This window comes from Phragmites australis, chromosome 11, assembly GCF_958298935.1.
Source record: "Phragmites australis chromosome 11, lpPhrAust1.1, whole genome shotgun sequence".
Lineage (NCBI taxonomy): Eukaryota > Viridiplantae > Streptophyta > Magnoliopsida > Poales > Poaceae > Phragmites > Phragmites australis.
Window position 1 is genome coordinate 22,924,759 of NC_084931.1, and position 21,762 is coordinate 22,946,520.

The 21,762-nt window shown below is 41.6% G+C and overlaps 1 protein-coding gene across 3 annotated transcripts; it reads left to right on the top strand.

Annotated features, from left to right (window-relative positions):
• The first annotated feature begins 928 nt into the window (after positions 1-928).
• LOC133884234 (autophagy-related protein 18h-like) lies at positions 929-8,282 on the top strand. Of its 3 annotated transcripts, XR_009903043.1 has the most exons (10): positions 930-2,058; positions 2,764-3,225; positions 3,338-3,772; positions 3,885-4,130; positions 4,220-5,035; positions 5,111-5,283; positions 6,828-6,952; positions 7,027-7,647; positions 7,732-7,889; positions 7,960-8,282. XR_009903043.1 is itself a non-coding variant. In XM_062323585.1 (9 exons), exons 1-9 carry the CDS (start codon positions 1,885-1,887, stop codon positions 7,734-7,736), a joined length of 3,042 nt encoding a protein of 1,013 aa, XP_062179569.1. In that variant the 5' UTR covers positions 929-1,884; the 3' UTR covers positions 7,737-8,282. The 3 variants fall into 3 exon arrangements, 2 of the variants coding, with proteins under 2 accessions (XP_062179569.1, XP_062179568.1); XM_062323585.1 differs by having other exon boundaries at positions 929-2,058; positions 7,042-7,647; positions 7,732-8,282; XM_062323584.1 differs by having other exon boundaries at positions 7,732-8,282.
• The last annotated feature ends 13,480 nt before the right edge of the window (positions 8,283-21,762 follow it).

Sequence of the window (21,762 nt, forward strand, 5' to 3'; positions counted from 1 at the left end):
GCCACATTGAGATTTATGGGCTTGTCTGTTTTGTCTTACTCCTTAAGTATATGCAACCGAATATGCTACCGCCACCACTTACAATTTAAGATTTACTCATCACCTTTAGAAGAAAGACAATCAGTTCTCGTTAAAAAAAAAATGCGCGCGTGCGTGTTTTATTGATAGAATTCTTATGAGAGCTGTGAGTTCATAAGCGGCTAAATTTGGGTCAAATCAACTCACTTACGTGGTTTCGGATGCTAGCTTGAATAACTTGTCAAACCAAAAATAACTTGTCAAGACGAAAACCCTAAAGTCAACTCGTCAAAATACTATATAATAGTAAAAACTCTATATTACATGTATAATATCTGTATTTCAACAAAGTACTATGAACCAAATTATTCCAAATAAGAATACATACTTGTAAGGGGTCGTTGTGTTTACTGTACTTGAACATGGCACACCTGAGCCCTTTTGCCTACAAATCTCTGCGTGCAGACTGCTAAAAAACCTTGGTTGCAATGTACAACACACACAACACAAATAAACAAAAGTCGATATCGACATTCAACGGCTAAGATGGAGATCATGGGCGCTTAAGGGGTGGTGTGTTTGAGCTGAAGATTGTGAAAAATAGCTTGTAGATTGTGGATTGTAAGAAACTGAATTGTGGATTGTTACAATCTGGTGGAAGACAGATTGCTGAATTGTTATAATCTAAGTGTTAGATTGTAACAATCCAGCTTTTCCAACCAGCTGTTTGTTTCAGCTTTTAGATTATGATCATAATTCAACTTTTACAATCCAACTGATTATTTCAACTTTTAGATTTGAATTATAATCCAGTTTTTATAATCCAAAACCAGCAGTGCCTAACACTAGCCAATACATACTCCTGTTTATTTACGCGCTTCACATAGCTGGCGACGGCATTTGGCGTTCCCGGAACGGCTGCCCGGTTTGTTGCATCGGAACCTCACCAACGCAACGAATCTGGAACCCAAGAAGGCTCCGCGGCCGGCACGGCACCCTCGTCCCAGAATCCCGGTACCTCGCGTTCCTCGGTAACCAGTTACGATCTGCCCATCAACCAGGGCCATCGGAGATCGGACGCTCGATCTCAGAGCACCAACAACCTCCCGTATCCGCCGAGGCCAAAAACTGCACGTTTCATGGTAGCACAGCGGAGCCCGTCTGTGCAGTTTTCTCGGCGGTAGAAGCTTGGAAGACAAGCCCAGAAGGGCGGGGCAAGCGGCTAGGCTCAAACAGCAGCAGCGTTGGGGCGTGGAGGTCGCAGCGGCGGAGGAACCCTGCTCGGCAAGGGATCTATCCCCTCATATTCCCCTTGCGTGGAAGCTCCCCTCCCCTTCACCCGCCACGGGCACACAGCGCCAGGCGCCGCGCGCTCGTGGATAGGTCGTGGGCCTGGGATGGCAGAGGGTGGGAAAGGAGTTGGCTTCGGGGACGCGAAGCGAGGCAGGGGAGAGGAGAACCGGGGGGATTTCTTGGGATTATTTAAAGGGGAGGGAGGGAGATAGGCACACGAAAGCAACAGCGAGGAGAGAGAAGAAGAGGGAGAGAAGGGAAAAGGGAGAAGCCAGGGAGTTGTTGGTTTTGGTTCTGGTCGGAGTCGGAGGGGAAGGGGAAGGCGAGAGGAGAGGAGAGGGGAGGAGGAGGGAGATGGTTGCGAGCTGAGTAAGCGGATCGCAGCGGCGGGTTGGGGATCGGTCGGAGCGGGGCGCACTCGGATGGTATTGGGCTTCGCCGGCGCCGGAGGCGGCGATCGCGGATGGGCGGCGGCGGCGGGGTCTGGGGGCGGGGGTTGTAGGAGCGGCGGCGGAGTCGGAGCGGGTGCTCGTGCTGGTCTCCGGGCGGGAGGAGGGGGAGCGGGGAGGGATTATGAGGCGGGGGAAGGGGGGAAGGAATGGGTTGCTGCCGAGCTCGCTGCGGATCATATCGTCGTGCCTCAAGACGGTGTCTTCCAACGCCGGCTCCGTCGCGTCCACGGTGCGCTCGGCCGGCGCCTCCGTCGCCGCCTCCATCGCCCCCCAGGCTGAGGACGAGAAGGACCAGGTCAGCTACTCCTCCTCAAAGACTTGATTTTTACGCTGTCTAAGATGACCGGGGCTTGCTAATTTTAGTGCTGCTGGATTATACTTGCAATCGTGTACTCAGTTGTGGCATTTTGCAGTAGGCGGTTGTGAGTAGTCCGGCGAGGTAGATCTTATGTTCTTGCAGATTCGTAATTTTAGTGGCAGTTATTGAAGCTTCAAGTGAGTTGACCACGAACCAAGTTGAAGTAGTTAGAAAAAAGTTAGTAAATACTAGAATGTGTGGAATTTGAAGAGGTGTTATATGATTCCTGTTAAGATGGTGGTTCTGTTTCCGTTGTTGAAAGCAAAGAACTGGCTTACATGGGCAGTTCCTTTGAAGAGGAAAGGAGGGAGCATTTAAATTGGGTTACTTTAGTCATTCAGTGGAATTCTTTAATGGGCACCTTGTTATTTGGTTGAAATAGTGTTTGCATCAGATTCACTTCAATATTCTTTTTAATTAGATGCTATTTGAATGAAGTGGTCCCTTTTATGGAAACAAAAAGATATATATATATTTTTTTGCAAATTTAATTCATGCTTGGCCCAATTCAATTTTATTGTCAACGTTTTGATTGGAAACAAATGTAACTATAGTAGTTCCCTGACCTTCTGTGGTATTTGACTTTGTATGTTTCTGCAAATTTAGTCACGAATGCCATCTTTATGCTCCATCTATAAGCAGGTTTTGTGGGCTGGGTTCGATAAATTAGAGTTCCATCCATCATCATTCAAGCATGTTCTGCTCGTTGGTTATTCAAATGGGTTTCAAATGCTTGATGTTGAGGATGCTGCAAATGTTTGCGAATTGGTCTCAAAACGTGATGGCCCAGTTACGTTTTTACAAATGCAACCCACTCCAGTCAGCTCTGAAGGCATTGAAGGATTCAGAGCATCACATCCCATGCTTCTGGTTGTTGCTGGTGATGAGACAAATGGCCTGGGTGCAGTTCAAGGTGGTCGCTTAAGCGCACTGATCAGAGACACAAACAGGGAACCTCAATCAGGAAATTGCATTTCTACCCCCACGGTTGTTCGCTTCTACTCTTTGAGGTCTCACACCTATGTACATGTTCTTCGATTTCGGTCTGCCGTATATTTAGTTCGCTGCAGCCCACGGATTGTTGCTGTAGCTCTTGCAGCACAAGTAAGTTTCTCTTGGTGTATTTATTCATGTTTTGTACTGTAAATTGGTATTGGCAGAGATGGATTTGTTAGATAAGTCTCTGAAATACTTACCTTATTTTACTACATTGCAGATCTACTGCTTTGATGCTGTTACTCTTGAGAACAAGCTCAGTGTCTTGTCATATCCTTTGCAAGGTTCTCCTGGGGTAAATATTGGGTATGGCCCGATGACTGTTGGCCCAAGATGGTTAGCGTATGCCTCAAATACCCCTTTATTGTCAAACACAGGTCGTCTTAGTCCACAAAACCTTACACCTTCGCCAGGAGTGAGCCCATCTACTTCTCCTAGCAGTGGAAGCTTAGTTGCTAGATATGCAGTGGAGTCTAGCAAGCAAATAGCTGCTGGTATTATTAATCTTGGTGATATGGGATACAAAACATTGTCAAAGTACTGCCAGGAACTTCTGCCTGATGGTTCTAACTCCCCTTTGTCATCAAGCCCAGGCAGGAGATCTGGTAAAATTCCTTCCAGTGTGCATCCACTGGAAGCTGACAATGCAGGAATGGTTAGTTGAAGCCTCACTAAGTTTTTTTCCTTGTCAAATTAAGTGCATGGAAAAGTAAATTTTTCAATGCAAATGTATTTCATAGTAATGGAATCTCATTGAACACTCGCAGGTAGTCATCAAGGATTTCACGTCCAAAGTTGTTATCTCACAGTTTAGGGCTCACACAAGTCCCATATCTGCTCTTTGTTTTGACCCTAGTGGGACACTTTTGGTCACAGCCTCGGTTCATGGCCATAACATAAATGTTTTCAGGATCACGCCAACCTGCGTTGCTAATGGCTCGAGCGCAAAACGCTATGATTGGACAGCATCTCATGTTCACCTTTATAAACTGTATCGCGGCATGACAGCAGCTGTACGTTTTTACAAAGCAACTTAAAAGACTTCTTTTTGGAAAGTTTTATGATTTTTTAAGTTAGTTAACTATCTTGTATTTGCGTGCAGGTTATACAGGACATATCTTTTAGTCATTTTAGCCAGTGGATATCAATTGTTTCATCGCGAGGTACTTGCCATATTTTTACAATGTCTCCTTTTGGTGGTGATGCCAGTCTGCAGCCACAGAATTCCCACAGTGATGGGCCACCTCTTGCCCCATGTCAGTCAAGGCCATGGTGGTCAAAGCCGTCCTTTCTTATGGATCAACAGCTTCATCAAGTGCCCTCGACTGTTACAAATTCAGTAGTCAGTAGGATTAAAAATAGCACTTCTGGTTGGCTAAATACTGTCAGTAATGTGGCTGCTTCTGCGAGTGGAAAACTATCTGTACCATCTGGTGCTGTTACTGCTGTTTTCCACAATTCCATTTACCAAGGTTCTTTGCCGGTCCCATCAAAGGCAAATGCTTTGGAGCATCTATTGGTGTATTCACCATCTGGTCATGTTATTCAACATGAACTTTTACCCTCTTCAAGTTCTGAGCCCTCTGATAGCAGTCCAAGAGTTGGTTCAGTTCCTAACTCGCAACTCCAAGATGATGAGTTGCATGTTACTGCCGAACCAATTCAATGGTGGGATGTGTGCCGCAGGACAAATTGGCCAGAAAGAGATGAAAACATTGCAAACATTGTATTCTATAATAAAAGAAACAGTATGATGGCTATGGATGCTTCTGATTGTGAAGATAGTGAACATTCGGATTCCACTCCATCAAATGATGGTATGTGTGGTTTGAGAGTCCGAGAAAGATCAAGCTGGTATCTGTCAAATGCAGAAGTACAGATAAGCTCATGGAGGATTCCCATCTGGCAGAAATCTAAGGTCTGCTGCAACATCTTGAAAGAATATGCTAAATCATGCAGAATTAGTAGTGAATGATCTTTCATGTTTTTGCAGATTTGCTTCTATGTGATGGACCATCCTGCTGCAGAGTCAGGGGAAACAGATACCATTAGTGGTGGAGAAATTGAGATTGAGAAGTTACCTCTTCACGAGGTTGAAATCAGGAGAAGGGAATTGCTCCCTGTATTCAAGCAGTTCCAATATTCTGAGCGAAATTCTAGTGACAGGTAATGTCAATGAAACTACTTCTCCTGGCTTCCTCATACTATTGTAGATGACCAAATATCTGATATTCTTTTGGTTGGTTATCATGTTCTCTTTTTAGTTTTACCATTATTTAATAATATGAACAGATTGCATTTGGCACTCTTTTGAACTTTGTCTGTTTATGGTGAAATTGTGTTACAGTTTTAGAACATGTAAAACTACTATTCCAGTGTAACTCAGCTGTATTTTGTTGCTGTTTTGGTGTCATATGCCAAGCTACGGTCAAGACTCAGTAGGCCACTATGATGCACTTAATTATCACTATTATCCTGTAATTCCTAGTCTATTGTTAAGTGTAGGATGTCACTTATGTATTGCCAATGCGTTCACAACATTTAAAGATAACTTTAGGTGATACCTAGTTGAAAACCTCATGAACTACAGTGTGCAATTTCTGCAGCAAGAGATAAGCTTGCACACTGTAATTTTCAATGCAAACGATTATCTGTGGTGTCTCCCAGGTTGTAGATATGCGAATATATGAATAGGGACCCTAAAATATACCTTGCTAAACGATAATACCTCAGAGTTTATGGTAGTTCTGAAATGAAGTGTTAAACTATGCAATCATGCTATTTTGGGCCCAAAATTACAATACCTGCCAGCTCAGAAGTATAACTTCATTTTTAAAATTGAGAGATCTCGGTTTTCTGTTATTCTGCAGTCTAGGTTTTATTGTTCCTGGAAATTGTATAATTTAGTAATTGCCTGGTATGTGGCGACAATGTTTGTCTAACCAGCTTGTTTTCCCACATGTTTTCAAGAACATTTGAAGAAATATTAAGTGTAAAGTGATATTTCTTTCAAGCTGACATGGGTCGTCATGTTTTATGTATGCTGCAGCTCTGGATGAAATTAAGTAGTGGGTGAATTGATTTGTATGAAAAATCATTTTATTTGAGATTAAGTAGGTCTAAATTATTGTTATTTTAAAGGGAGTTCTAAATCATTTTTATTTTAAATTATCTTGGTCTGATTGCTTATATGATCCAAATTGTTTGCATGAACATAATAGAGTTTAGTAATAGTGGCAACCCCCATGTAAATGTGTATACTTGTGAACTGAAGTCCACAGTATCATGCTTTTATTGGCTCTGCTACTAATATGTTTGTTTATGCACTACTACTTCTTAGCAATATAAACAATAATTTGATTTTCTTGGTGCGCGTGATAGTCATAAGTGCCAAGTAATTAGAAACGGAGGGAGTATATATTAGCAAAAACTATAAAAAGTACAATGACATAAAAATATTATTGACGATGAATCTACCAATACAATTTTCATGTGACAAATCTAGATATTTTTACTTATCCAAGTGGTAATATGACAATTTGTTTTCTATATGTTTCCACTAAGCAAAGGATTAAGCAGTTGGCATTTGAGTGTCCAGTCTTTATTTAGCCATTTTGTGCGAACTCCCAATGAGTGTAGCTGAACTTTATTGCTTGAATTGACTTATTTATGTGATTGCATGTAATATATGGGATTATGCAATGATGTAGGAATCATACAAATGGAGGTTATCAGAATACCTTGTCCCACATTGGCATTGGACAGTATCACTCAGTAAAGGATAGTGGTCAGTACGAATCCAAGCCGGTGGCCCCTATATCTGGATTTTATGCTGGTAAGCATGTGATGTTGAATGTGTTTTCTTGTCTCCATTATATCGTTGTTGATTGTGAAACCTTACTGTGGTAGATATGAGGAAAACAGGGAACATGAATGGTCTGGCTAGGCAGCCATTGTCTGGACCTAGCTCTGCTCTTACTTTGCAGCAAGTGGCAAAGTGCAATTCCATTGAATCTCCTAAAGCTGCAAATTTGACTGCCCATCACAAAGTAGAGAACGAGAATAATGGCTATGTATCAACACCGCCTGAAACAAATGCATCTACCATCATTCCACAAGCTAGAGAGAGTGAGGATTGTGTACCATCACATACCAGACCATTGAGCAACTATTCCCTCTTGGATGGATCTCTTGATGGAGTGCTGTCTCCTGCAAATAGTGTATCATGCAAGCCTGAAATAACCAATAATTCCTTGGTCAGCAACAGTGCAAGCACTGACATACCTAATGGGGGTCTTACCATTATCGATTCTGGACAGCAGGGGGTGTCTGATTCTCACAACTCAGTGGAGTTTACCCAGTTTTTCCAAGAGGGCTATTGTAAAATATCAGAACTCGATGACTGCCGTGAGTTAACTGAAGCTGTTACTGACGCTGACAGCAGCAGCAGCCACTGCGAGAGAGAGAAGCCTGAGGAAGATGGGGACAACGATGACATGCTTGGAGGAGTTTTCGCCTTCAGTGAAGAAGGTTCTGGCCATGAACTCATAGGTTACTAACATCCATTGGTCTGATTTTCTTCCTCTGATCTTTGCCCCTTTTGTCACGTTGCAGGTTGAACTTACTATACTGCTTTACTCGAGATAAGAGATAATGGAAAACAGCGCCCACAACATTCGGTGTGCATAATATGTAGATGTTGAAATTCTGGTAGGCTATTGTGGAATAAAGTTGCGCTGAAACGACAATCTACCGTGGTACATATTAGAAAGGTAAAGCTTGCGCTCCATGTTTCATCTATCAGAAGTTCTACTCTGCAATCTGAGGCCAGGATCCCTCCAGGCAATTTACTAGTCCTTGGATCCACGTTTAAGGGAGATCGGTGTTGTTGAGAAGTTGCCATTGCCTGCCGCAACACTGCCCCCTTCTGTTGATTTGTACATATACTGTGAGACCCATTTGTTTTGTCCCATACTTCTGGGACATTGGATGGTTCTAAAACCTCTACCTTGGCAGCCATATTTATTGACCGCTCCCTGCCAAGGCTTGTGAATGTTCCATGTTTATTTGTACAGACTTTCTGTTTTATTGGAAAAAGGAAAATCTTGCGACGATTAATGTGACAACTGTATAAACATTCAGTAAAGAATTTGCATTTACGAAGATGTGTTAATTTGCCTGTGTTCTTGACCTGGCCCTTTGCCAGATCTGGAGTGGCAATTGGATGACAATTGACAAAGTTCTCAGAATGGCTGGGGACACCGAATTGTCGCATGCATGCTTCCAGTGCAGGAAGCAGAAGATATTCGTCAACTATGTTTCACCAAACACCACATGTCCACATTTGCCTGCAATCTCCATTTGATAATATCGGTTCAGCACACAAACCAAAAGAGGCGCAAAAGTTAATGACATTTAATAGAATCAGATCATGGTTACCTCTGTTACATAGATGTCGCCACTCTATGTAATAAAAGATGCAAGTTGTTTAGGCCATGAATACAGTCTACACGATTAACACGTGACTGTCGTCTTTGACTTAGATATAATTAACATATCACTCAAAATATTGTTTTCCTGATACGCCGCATGACAAATATCACGACACGGAGGAAACACTAGAATGCAATTCCATGGAAATTGTGGGGAACGAGCTCGCCGTCAGCACCCGCCGCTGTCCACACTATTGCAAATAATTGTAGAGAGAAAGAAATAGAGAATAAAAATAATGAACTCTCTTGCATTGATTCGTAGAGTATTTATATATTTATATAAGTTGAATGGACATAATAAAAGAACATATCTATTAGGAAGACATCTCTTCCCAATGATATGACTATTGTTAATTGATCGCATGGTGTTTATTCTCAATACTCCTCCTTGATCAATTATTACAGTTGTAAACTTCTTGTTAAAAACTCATCTAAAACCCTATAGGAAAATATGAGGAGAAAATAATATGTTGATATGCCATTAAAACTCCTTTAAAACCTAATGGAAAAATATAAGGAGAAAATGTCATGGCATATATTGGTTATTGCCTCATTGTAATCTCATATGAGAGACCTAAAGAGGAAAACTCATTTTGGTGAGCTTAGAGAACAATAATTATAATCTATGGATTATATTAAAACCTCCGAAAATCTTTTGGAAAAATAGGAGGAATAATAGTGATATGCTGTTAAAACTCATTTAAAATCCAGTGGGAAAATAAGGAAAAAATGGTACAACATATATTGATTATTGTCTCTTTGTAAACTCATATGAGAAAACCTTTAAAAGGAAAAATCCATAAGCGAGTTTAGAGAATAATAGATATGTCTTTGATATCTCTTTTAAAAACCCCGAAAGGAAAAATAAGAGATATGACATATGATCTTGTGTAGATATTGCCTCATTAAAAATCTTATATAAGAAAACGTATAGAAAAAACTTATAAAAGAAAAAAGTACAATATAATTAACAAGAGGTTAAATTCAGAGGAGACTCCCCCTGATTTTTGAAAATCTCGCAGTCGTCACATACCAATTCCATGAATATTGGAATATGGAAGTTGGTAAGGAATTAGTGAGTAAATCACTGAGATTATCATATGATTTAGTTTGCAAGATTTCTATCTCCCCATTGTGAGGATAGAACAATTTTAGGAGCAATATGTTTGGTGATACTGCTCTTTATATAACCCGTTTGTATTTGAGAAATACATGCAAAATTATCTTCTTAGATAATTATTGGTGATTCAATAGAATCAATACCATATGATGTATGTGTTTTATCATTCTGCGAAGTCATATACATGTATATGTTGTTTCAGAATGATACATGGAAGTAGCCTCTGAAATCTATTTTAATGACTCCTATAAGAAGGCTATATTACTATGAAATTAGTCTGTGATCTGGCGTTATGGGGATCAGTTATATAACCAGTATATAGATATCCCACTATAATCATATATTGATTTTTCTGATAGAAAAATCTAGATCTTTGGTACCATAAAGATATCTGTAGATATTCTCTTTGACTCCCGCCTAATGACGTTGTTAGAGATACACTGCTTAAGCTAGCAAGTTATCTGCAAATGCAATATCAGGCATGTTGTGATTTGCAAGATATATGAGCGCTTTGATGGCACTTAGATATAGAACTTTAGGTTCAATTTCTTTTCATTGTCAACCCAATGTATGAATGTATCTTGATTCATATTTAGGGATTGAATGACTATAAGTATTTTGATGGATATGATTGTTCAATATCATTTGAATATTGGTGAACTGATGGATAAATATTCCTGAAGGAATATGCTCAAGTTGTAGACTTAAGCAAAATTTGGTTTTACCCAAATCATTCATCTCAAATTCCATCTTTAAGATGATTACATATTTTATCGTGTGTGGTTTGGAGATAAAGCAAAATCCAATTGAGAATTTATTATGAACACACATATGCAATTGTTGTGTTTGGAGTAACCCTTCTGTGAAAGCAACTCATTTAGTAAGTTGTACCACAATCAACTTAATTGCTTGAAGTCATAGAGTGACTTTAAGCTGTGCATAATATATATTGCGATTTGTATTTAGATTCAGAATGTGAAGTCCATAAGAGACTTATATGTCTGAATCTATCCAATTCATTTGATATGCCAATGATATTAAATATGAGAACATAATTTCCACACATACTATGGGGTATGTAGCATCGTAATTGATGTCGTGTCTCTGCGTGAACCCTTGTACTACTAGCCTCTCTATTTCACCACATTATGAAAAAAAATCTATTTTGCTTCCATAGGGAAGACATTGGAGTGTAGGTATTACTTTTGTGAATACCTCTCTTTTTGTGAGCGAGTGTAATTCTACCTCAATTATTTCTTTCTATTTGGTCTAGTCTGAGTGCTTGAGGCACCCTGCCATGGCCATGAAATTTAGCCTGGATCCAATTGAAGATCTTCTGCAATTTTTGAGGAGAAATTATTTGTCGACAATTTGTAGTCCTTAGTGTTGATTGATTTTATAGAATCAATATAGTTTGTGAAAATATTATCCCATTTAACTCCGTGTATTTCCCAAAATAATGGAGTTAGGGATTTACAATGATCCAGCGCCTGAATTTGTGTACACATTTGTGTTGGGCATTTGGATGCTGAATATCCATAGGCGTTTGGATAGTGAAAATATCCATAAGGTATCTATCAACTTGATGTTGATTTGCATTTACTGTCGTGAAGGAGGGATTCCTCCGTTTTTGCGGTAGCTTGCAAGAAGCTTTATCCTTTGTGACCGTACTTCTCCTCCTCTTATTTTGATTTGAGAGTTGATTGGTTTTATTTGGTACATCCACTCTATCAGGCACATTCCTATTAGTAATATAGGATTTAGTGACACCTTTGTTGTCAGTAAATGCATCTTGGCAGGTTATTTGTAATATGTTGCAAATGCAAGATGTTCTGAATAAGGATTCAAATATCAGGTACGTGGATATGAGGACTGAATGTGAATATATGTGACATTCTCTTATGATTCTTGGCATTCTTTGTGGTATTAATCTCCTCCTAATACCGGGAATTGTCCTCAAAATGTTATGAGCATACGGATAATGAATATGTCCCATGTGAGGGCCTCGAGGTTTTATATAATTGGTGGATAATTATACATCATATGGATCCCCAATGCCCTTTGATGTATGCTGTACGGTGGTGATATCAGTACGTGTAGAACGTAATCGATTCGCAGATGAGAAATACTTTGCTGAGGCCAAATTCCATGTACTAACTGCAACGGAGGGAGCCATATGATTGCAATTGAATGAATTTGGTTTAATGATGCGATATGTAAAGCCGCATGTTACCAATAAGTTGTTGGTAAATTGCAATTCTATGGTTGGTCATGCAAATGAGTTGATTATCTTGATAAAAATTCAGCTAGACCATTGTGGATGTGCACATATAGTACTTAATGCAGTAGTGCCCAAAATCAAATAATAATTGCATGCACATTAAGGAACAACATTATCCATGTGAATGGATTTGATCCTGCGTTCAGGATAATTTGCTCTAATTTTGAGTATCTGAGCAATGAGTTTGGCATAAGTGTGGTACTTTATGTATAAGGGACACATTCGAGACTATTTTGTAGATGCCTCAATCAGCATTATAGAGTACCTAGATGGTCCATAAAATTGCTGAATAGAGCCAAAAAATGTTCTTGAAGGTGTTCAAGAAATTGGGTGGCACATTTTGAATTTTAAGGTAAGAGGATCTTAAAATTAATATTCTCCGTGACACATATGGTGTACACTAATATGAAGATTTTGAGAATATTATGACCAATAGAATTGTTAATATTTTTTCTCATCATCTCTAAAGTAGAGTGATCAAGGCAATCATGCCAAGTATTAATGTAATCAAGATAGAAAAATTATTTTGTACGCAATATGTGGTATGAGATTTGATGTATGTATAGTACAATCTAGATGGTATATAGGGAAGCTTTCCATATCCGTTGATTAAGAGGAGAAATTCCTCATGAGTTTCGATATGAAAACCATTTTGACGGATATCTCTATAACTTATAAGGTACAGATTGAATCGAGATACTATAGAGCATCAATGGTTATGACTTATTTACCTATAGGGAGAGTAATTATGGCATGACCAGAGCCAATAATCATTACATCGCATTCAGTGATTGTCAAAACATTTCATTGTCTCTAAGTAAGAGTTTGAAAACATTTTAGTTTCACTAAATATAGAATTTTTGGTGTAACTATCCACAAGACACATTTCCTCCATCGGATTGACTCCTGTAGAATTCTAGATATAGAATTGAAGAATTTGATATGAAATTCTTTTCAGATATATAGAATACATACATACTTTATTGTAGTATCATAGTATTGATACAATATTGTATTACAACATTTAATCGGACGTAGATAACATGGTATCTAAGGAATGGAGAGACTAGATAGGGTCTCCAAACATGTTGTGCGAAGCAAATTTGACAAACATGTTTTTCATGCTCGTGGGATCTTCTAGTTGCAAAAGAGTCTGATTGTTACTTGATTCTTGTAGAACTTGTTGTGAACAACTAGCCTCCTTGGTGGAGTCAGTTTCAAGATTGAAGTGTGCTTCAAATCTTTTCCCTTGAGCAGGTCGGTTATGTCCCACAGATTATAAATACAGATCAATTAAATGTCTTGAGGTGCGACATTTCTTAGTGGAATGCTTGTAGCATCCACACTAGTGAAAAACATTAGATTTGTCAAGTTGGGAAATGCATTGACCTTGATCCGGTACACAGGGCTTCTGCTTCTTGTTGCGTTTGCGTTTACTATTGAAGTTCTTTGGATGATGTCTAAAAGAGCCATCGAACTTGTTGTTATTCTAGACAATATCATATGCTTCAGGTAAAGGAGTAGCGCAAATTGGACGCTAATGATGATTTCTTAGAAGGAGTTCATCATACTTTTCGGCCTGAAGTAATGCATGGATTAAGTCACAATAAACTTGGTATTCTTGCACGGAATTGTTGCTGTAAGATCCTATCAGCGGGAAGCATAGTAGATAAAGTTTTGTCTAGCATTTCCGCATTTGTAGGTTCTTTTTCACAAAAAATGCAATTTTGAGCAGATATTATGAACAACATGATTGTAATCTCTCACGGACATAAAGTCTTGGAGTTGGAGATGTGAAAAATTATGACTTGCATTGCGTAGAATGACTGCCTTCTACTATTCATATATACTTTTGAGAGCTAACCACAAAGTGCTCGGAATTTCTTCCATCAAATACTCAGATTTGAGATCCGGATGGATATGTCGTCTTATTATGTATAAAGCTCCATATTTAACTTGATCTGGTAGCGGTGGATCTCTCTCTTGGGGAGGTGATACCGTCGCTAGTATTCCGCGGGAGTCAAGACTGACCTTGACGTCCATTGCCCATATTAGATAATCGTGACCGTCAAGCGCGGGTTCATCAAACTCTTGGCCGGTCATTATATCGCACATGGATGACCATAGATTTAATTAATTTACTGTAGGTAAATTAAAAATTATCATGGTAATGTTGTAATAATGATGCAAAATTTGTAAAGTCAAGTTGAGACTTGAATTACATAGTGTAGACCTCAAATTTTATAGCTAACACGTTGAAGATAATCCCCAAATGTGGTGTAAATCTCACAGTAGTAGGAGGCATAATCTGACATTTGTCAGTAAACGCCTATATTCCTATTACCTTGTGTTATGTTAAGTAGAATATTTAGAAGAACACGTTGAAGGTAATCATTAAATCAAGGTGAAAAAATATAGACCTCACAGTAATGGTGGATAATATAAAATATGCAACATATGCTATTGTTCCATTACCTTGTGTTTCGCAAATATTCAATGGAGGTAATCACTTAGAAGGTAATCACCAAAATGGTGTAGACATCAAATGTAGTGATTTAACCCTTTGACGGTAGTCACCAAAAATGGTTTAGACCGCATAGTAATGGTTTAACACTTTGACAATAGTCACCCAAGAAAATGGTGTAGATCGCACAGTAGTGGCGTGAGTAATTCACTGTTATGAGCATAATATGCAAATATTGCAGTAGATTTCATAACATCCACGAACTTGTGTTATACCAATATTAGTTGAGGTAGTCACTTAATTTTGCATTTTAATTCTGCTTGAATTAAGCACTTTTGGGCATAAAAGCTCTTTAGGCTTAATTAAGGTGAATTAATATGTAATTTTGTAAGAAAATTCTCAATTGCAAAATTAATAGGGTTGTTAGTTCAACTGCATGTTATAGGGAATGCTTAATAGCAAACACATTGAACATTACAGGATTCCAGATAATACAGAGTCTTGAATGCATATTTACATGATGTGAACATAATATAGTGCAATACATTTAAAACCAGAGGGTTTAAATGTAAAATACAATGCACATTGTATTTTATGACATAATTTCACAGAAATACGGGATCTTTTTTGTAAAATGACCATTGGCCTGATTGAGTTGGCCGAATGGGCCAAGGTAACCTGGGCTGAGGCCCATCAGGCCTTTAGGCCCATTTGGCCAGGGGGACCACCCCATATAAAATCAGGGGGGCGGTTAGGGTAAGGGTGGTCTCCCCTTGCCCCGCCCACACCCTGGAGCCGCAACCGCCGAGTAGCCATGCCGGTCGGCCGTTGGCCACCGCGTTGACGACACGCCGCCGCGGTCAGACAGCGCTGCGCTGTGAGTCGGCCGTCCGCATCGCCGCCTTGGAGGACCGATCTTGGCCTCTAGAGACATGGGCGCCACCAAAGGGTGAGCGTCTGCTAGTGTGAGCAGCGTCGGTCATCGTGCGGGCTGCTAGAGGGCAGGTCATCGTCGACTCCAGTCTGGGGACCACTTTGGGGATCCAGTGAGGCGGAGATTCTGAAGGACGTTGGCGGTAGGGGGGAACCGAGCCCCCAGATATCCCCACAACGACGGAGATGGAGTAGCCAGTGGTAGGCAGGCCACCGCTGGAGAGCATGCTCTGCCGACTTTGGCCGGCTACCGCCTGAGGATGAGCTTGGGCTGGGCACCCCTAGGGGTGCCGCCGCTCGGGCTGGTCAGACATCGTCACCCGCCACTCGGGCTGGCAACCGCCAAATCTGGTCAGTGTTAGGCGTGGATGGGCGCCATGCGCCCCGAAGGGGCGCATCCAACTTGTTGTTGCATCACCAGGAGGGTGGGCGCCACCGGGTTTGTTGCGGCCGACAGCCGTATAGTAGTGCCAGTCACTGATTCGAGCTGGATCTTCGCTAGCCACCGCTCAGGCTAGCTAGCCGAGCCACACCGCCAGAGTCGTTCGGAGGACGCAAAAATTCATAGAAGATCGCGGTTGAACAGGTGATGTTCTTTGTTCTTCTCCGTCGTCGTTTTCCTAATTGGAATAATAGCATGGTGGCAGTTACCCATCTGTGGGGGGGGGGGACACCGATCTGTTGGCACGTAGTGTCTATTCGCGTGATGGAGAGCATGTGCTTCACGATGATGAACCTCCCTGAATGTTGCCGTGTTCTGGATGACAAATATCTGGATGAACCGTCTACCGCTCTCAGTTCTTCTTCGTCGCTTGAGCTCAGCATGGCCGTGTAGTCTCGGTAGAGCGACGTGTTTGATAACATATTGCAAATAATTGTAGAGAGATAAAGAAGTAGAGACTGAAAGTAATGAACTCTCTCGTATTGATTTATATAGTGTTTACATATTTATATTAGTTGAATGGACATAATGAAAGAATATGTCTATTAGTAAGGGCCCGTTTAGTAGAGCTCTCCCTGATTCAAATTCTCTACGGGGAGTGATTCTCTGGAGGAAGTGATTCTGTGGCTGAAAGTGATTCTCTAAAATAAAATATATGGAGGAAGTGATTCTCTGCGGGAAATGAATCAGGGGAAGCTGCTTTTTTCAGCTCCCCAACTTTTAGTTCATTTCAAAGAATCACTCCCACGGATTCCACTCAGGGAGCTAAAAGCTGAAAGCTGCTGTTTGGCAGAGCTCCCCTGATTCCAGCCGGGAAGCTGCTCTGGGAGCTCTGCCAAACAGGCCCTAAGATACCTCTTCCCAATATACATGACTATTGGTAATTGATCACATGGTATTTATTCTCAACACACACGTCGCCCCTCAGGCTGTCCTACTACTATGTGTCATACTCATACTTTAGCTCCGTTTGATTCCAGGTTGAGAGGATGAGAGGGCGATGGCTGTTGACCCTGGCTCCGGTGGTCCGGCGCAGAGCCAAGTTGCTGGAGGCTGTGATCGATCGCGCGGTCGAGGAGGAGGATGAGGTGAAAAGTAGGATGGGTAAGGCGGAGATGAAGGTGATGATGAAACTTCTGGTGCCGCTCAAAGGCGCGCCGCGAAAGCACAAGCAAGTCTTTGGTTCCATGGCATCAACTTCTCTCGAGGAAGATGATGGGTGGATGTCGGTCGCCATCCATGCGGCGGCCAAAACGATGTCAGATCCTTTACACGGTCAAAGGCCAGTTGGTTCTCGATCGTGATTCTAGTCAAATGAAAATGGAGATGTTTCAGAGGAAGAGGAGACAAAAACGCCGGCGTCCATGTCTGCATCTACACTTCTGTGTGCTGTGGTGGACGAGGGCTTCACCGTGGACGAAGTCATTTAGGCAGAGGCGGCCTTGCAGCAACCATCGACGCAAGCCAAGGTGAGCTTGTTGGACACTCCGGCAAGCATCAAACCTAAAGTCCTGTTGGCTCAGAAAATTGTGAAGGCCATCGCTCAACGCTAGACGAGCGGGAGTCGGCCATGGAGTGCTCTGCTTCCGCTACCTCGACATTCTCCGATGGCAACGTTGGGTGATGTGGTTGTTCACAACTGTCGCTCTAGTGTGTCACAGCGGGAGACTAGACTTCGGGATTTGGTGAATCTCGTCGATGTCGAGCAAGTTCCTTCGGCGAGCTCAGCCATGGCGAGGCAGAAGGAAGAAGAAAGCATTCAATTATCAAAAAATCATGATCTGATTTCTGTGGCCGTTGATCACTTCGGTCCCACACCTATTGTGCTAATCTGTGGTGGACCCACTTTGGTATCTTTTCGTTGTTCCTCTGCCCTCAGGAGTTTTTTTGCTCGTTGTGGAAAATTGCCTAGGGTTTGGAGGGAGAAGGCGGCGGTTAAACGGGTGGCCGATCTCAGGCTTCCAGTAGCATGATTTGTGGCTTGCCCGACATACGCTGACATACTGCGTTACAGCATGGCCTTTAGTGGAAGCCAAGCTAGAGCGGCTGCTGGCCAGGTGAGTGACCGGGTGGCGGCAGACAGAGGAGGCTCAGGTGGTTCTCATGGTGGCCACTGGGGTGTTTTTGGTGGCGATTATGGCAATGGCCATGGCCAGTTTGGAGGAGGTTTTGGTGGCGAACGAAGTAACTTTGGCAGCAACTTTGGGTTCGAAGATCCTAGCTATGGCTATGGCGGTGGGTTTGGAGGTAGTGATAGATTTGGATGGGGATACTATGGTGGACAAGGATTTAATCCAGGCTATGGGGGCTATGGCCCCGGCTATGGAAGAGGGCAACGCGGTTGAGGTAGCTCACATGGATGTGGTCAACGTGGTGCTGCTCCTCACCGTGGTTTTGGGGGTCGTCATTATTTGGGCCACGACGAACACTTCGTTCCACCACATCCTCCTGCGCAACACCATGAGGGGATGCCTGGATCGTTGGGGCAGCCTAGGCTTTTCGCTACCGGAACAATGGAGTAGGCGTCTCAGCATGTGGCACTGTCGGGGGCTAAACAAGAAGATCATCCAGTGGCCGCTGCACATGTGTCGCAGATGAACCAGCAACAAGCATAGCAGATGCAACCTCAGCCGGTAGCTGGCCTTGCAGAGATAGAGCTAGGTGCAACAACAGTAAGTGCTTCTTTGAATGCTCCAGCAGCACATGGACAACAGCTTGATCTTGTGGTGGTGTCGATCGAAAATTTGAGCTTGCATGCAGCGTCTAAGAGGAGGTGACAGTGGGCAGAAACAAGGTAAAACCAATCTTGCAGTGACCATGCGTTTTGATTCAAACATGTTGGAAAATGCCATACCTGCAAATACAGAGGCTAAGACATCCTAATTTGTAGGAAATCCTAACAATAAATACTGTTTTAAATGTTACACTAAAGGACATCAAGTGATAGAATGCACCACGGTTTTGTTTTGTGAAATCTGTGAGGGGGATGACCATGTTGCTCAAAAATGTCTATTCTTAAAGAGCCAAAGATGATTGCTCATTCTGTGGGACATGTAGCGTACGGTCTTGGTTTCTATTACATACCCCACATACTGATTCTGGATGTCAGAACTGATCATAAGATGGCTTTAGTAAAGGTGCTTGGGGATGTATAACATCAGCTCAACTAATTGCTCACCTTCAATTGTTTGTCCCTAGGAAGTGGAATTGGGAGGTTCAGGAACATGATAACAATGAGTTTGTGGTTCCATTCCCTTCAAATGTTGAGCTTCAACGAACTACGGCGTATGATGGTGTTGATATAAAGGTGTTGGGAGTGCATCTTAAATTCGAGGAATTTTCTGCGATACAGGAGGGCACACTCTTGCCTAAAGTTTGGATGCATGTTATGGATTTACTGAAAGATTTACGCACATTCCAGATTCTTTGGGCAATTGGAACAATGTTTGGTGCTACTCAGAAGGTTGACATGGTAGCAACTAAAAGGAACACTTTTGGCATGTTACTTGTAGCGGTCCTAAATCCGGCCCTTATTCCAAATCAGATGGATGCTGTTATGGTGATCGCTTTTATGAGCCAAGGTTTGAGGTAGAGGGGGAAAAAGAAAACTTGGCCACATCCTTTATGGAAACCGATCAAGACCAACATGACAAGGAAGACAATGTGAAGGGAGAAGGTAATTCAACCAAGGATATGGCAGATAGGAACACTAAGAGATCAAGAAGTGACACTGTGAATGATACTCAAGAAGAAAATAGGGATGATAGCAGGTCTTTAGATGGCCAGATGATGGAAAATCTTTCCCTGAATGTTATTTTAGCTACAAATATGCAGTTTTCATCCAAGGCAAAGTTTATGAAATTATCGAGATGGCCATGGACAAGTTGCTTGGTGAATGCGCAGATAAAGTCTTGGCGGAAGACATAGACTCATTTTTGGTGGACAATGTGGTGCTAGATGAGGAAGATGTTCGTCAGGAGGTGCTGGAGGTGGGGGTTTACCATAATACATATGCTGTTTTGCAAATGGCGGGGGATGGTGCACCTCTATAGGGCGATTATGCTCCTTTGGCAGCCAATGCTGCCTCACTGGAGTCGCTAGCCTTGAAGGGGTAGGGTACGAGGGGGCCTAGTGGTGGATTGAACACAGATGATGTTGTCTTGCTGGCAGATGATGCAGCATCACTGGTGTCCAACGCTGAATCAGTGGGCAAAGCTATACCTCGGGAGCTGATGATCCTAATGGGGCTGGGCGCTAGTGTGCATCCTAACGAGCTGCCTGCACAACATCAAGAGAGACACGCCAGCAACACTGAAAAAGAGAGCCTCACAAGCAGAGAGGCCAAATCCACGTCACCTCTGGCAAGCTCAGCGTCAACACCTTTAAGGCACAACAAAAGGAGAGTGAACCCTACTGATGATGACTCGGTGGAAAGGGTGGCAAAGCTGGTGGCCAAGAAAAATTTGGAGATCATCAAAGGTACAAATCAAAATACCATACTGTCTTTCTCAGATCAACGAACAATATTCATAGTATTGGTATTTCTATGGGTCATGATATAGATAAATCGGTAGCTCTTTTAAATTTTTTTGAGATGGATAGATGTGTCTGTAGTCCGGAAAAAATAGTAAATCCGATAAAATAGCTTATGATACTGAAGAGGAGGATGATGATTGTGATCTTAATAACTTAGCTCTCGATCATCGTTGCGGTGACTTAATGGAGGAGGTTATGGATGATACCAATGATCTGTTGAGTGGTGAATCGAGAGACATCCCTAGAAAGAAGACTACTAAGTCTTCGAAGGGGAGGAGGTCTCTTAGAAAGAATACAACCAAAAAATAGATTAAGTTTTAAATGAAAGGATTTTTTTGGAATAACAGAGGTCTTAGGGACTTAGCTAAATATAAATTCCTTTTTGAGACATCTAGAGATGAACATCTCGATTTCATTGCTATTCTTGAAACTAACAAAAAACAATTTTTGGACGAATGTCTTAATGCTTCCTATGGGGGACAAGAATTCTTTTGGCACTGGAATGAACCACACGGACGTTCAGGAGGTATTCTCTTAGGCATAATTTAGATTTCTTTGATATTGGTGGACTGTCTTTCTATGATTTTTATATCAAATTTACGCTACGTAATATGACAGATGGATTTTGTTGGATTCTGGTGGCTGTTTATGGTGCGGCACAACCAAAGTACAAAGAAAGCTTTTGACAGAACTTGTACAATCCTGTAGTGTTGAAATAAACAACGGCATCTTTGATAGTATATATCCCTTTTTATTCAATGATATTATAAATAGTTTGGATTTGAGGGAGTTTGAACTACCTGGTCATAAATTCACATGGGGTAATAATAGAGAAGTGCCCACATATGAGAAGCTAGATCGCATTTTAACAAGTACAGATTGGGAACATAAATATCCATCGATAGATGTACAAGCCTTAAATCGAGACATCTCTGACCACACACCACTTTTATTAGACATAGGGGAAGCCGCTTTTAGTGGTAATTTGCCTTTGTTCAAGTTTGAATTAAGCTGGTTACATATAGAGGGCTTTCGTGAGATGGTGGTGGATGTGTGGAAAAAAGAGTATAAGGGCGTTACACCCTTGGGGAGATGGTAGCATAAGATTTGAAAATTAAGGCAATACCTGTGAGGTTGGGCTAAAAACCATTTGGGATCTTTTAGAAAAGAAAAGAAAGAGTTGCTAGAGAAACTAGACTCCTTGGACAAGAAGGCTAAGACTTCACCTTTGCTACCTCAGGAGCTCGAAGTTAAAGATCATCTTAAATCAAGGTTAGCTCAGTTGCTGAGGGAGGAGGAGATTAAGTGGTTCCAATGTTCTAAAGCAACTGAGGTACTCTAAGGAGATGATAATATTAAATACTTTCAATTGGTAGC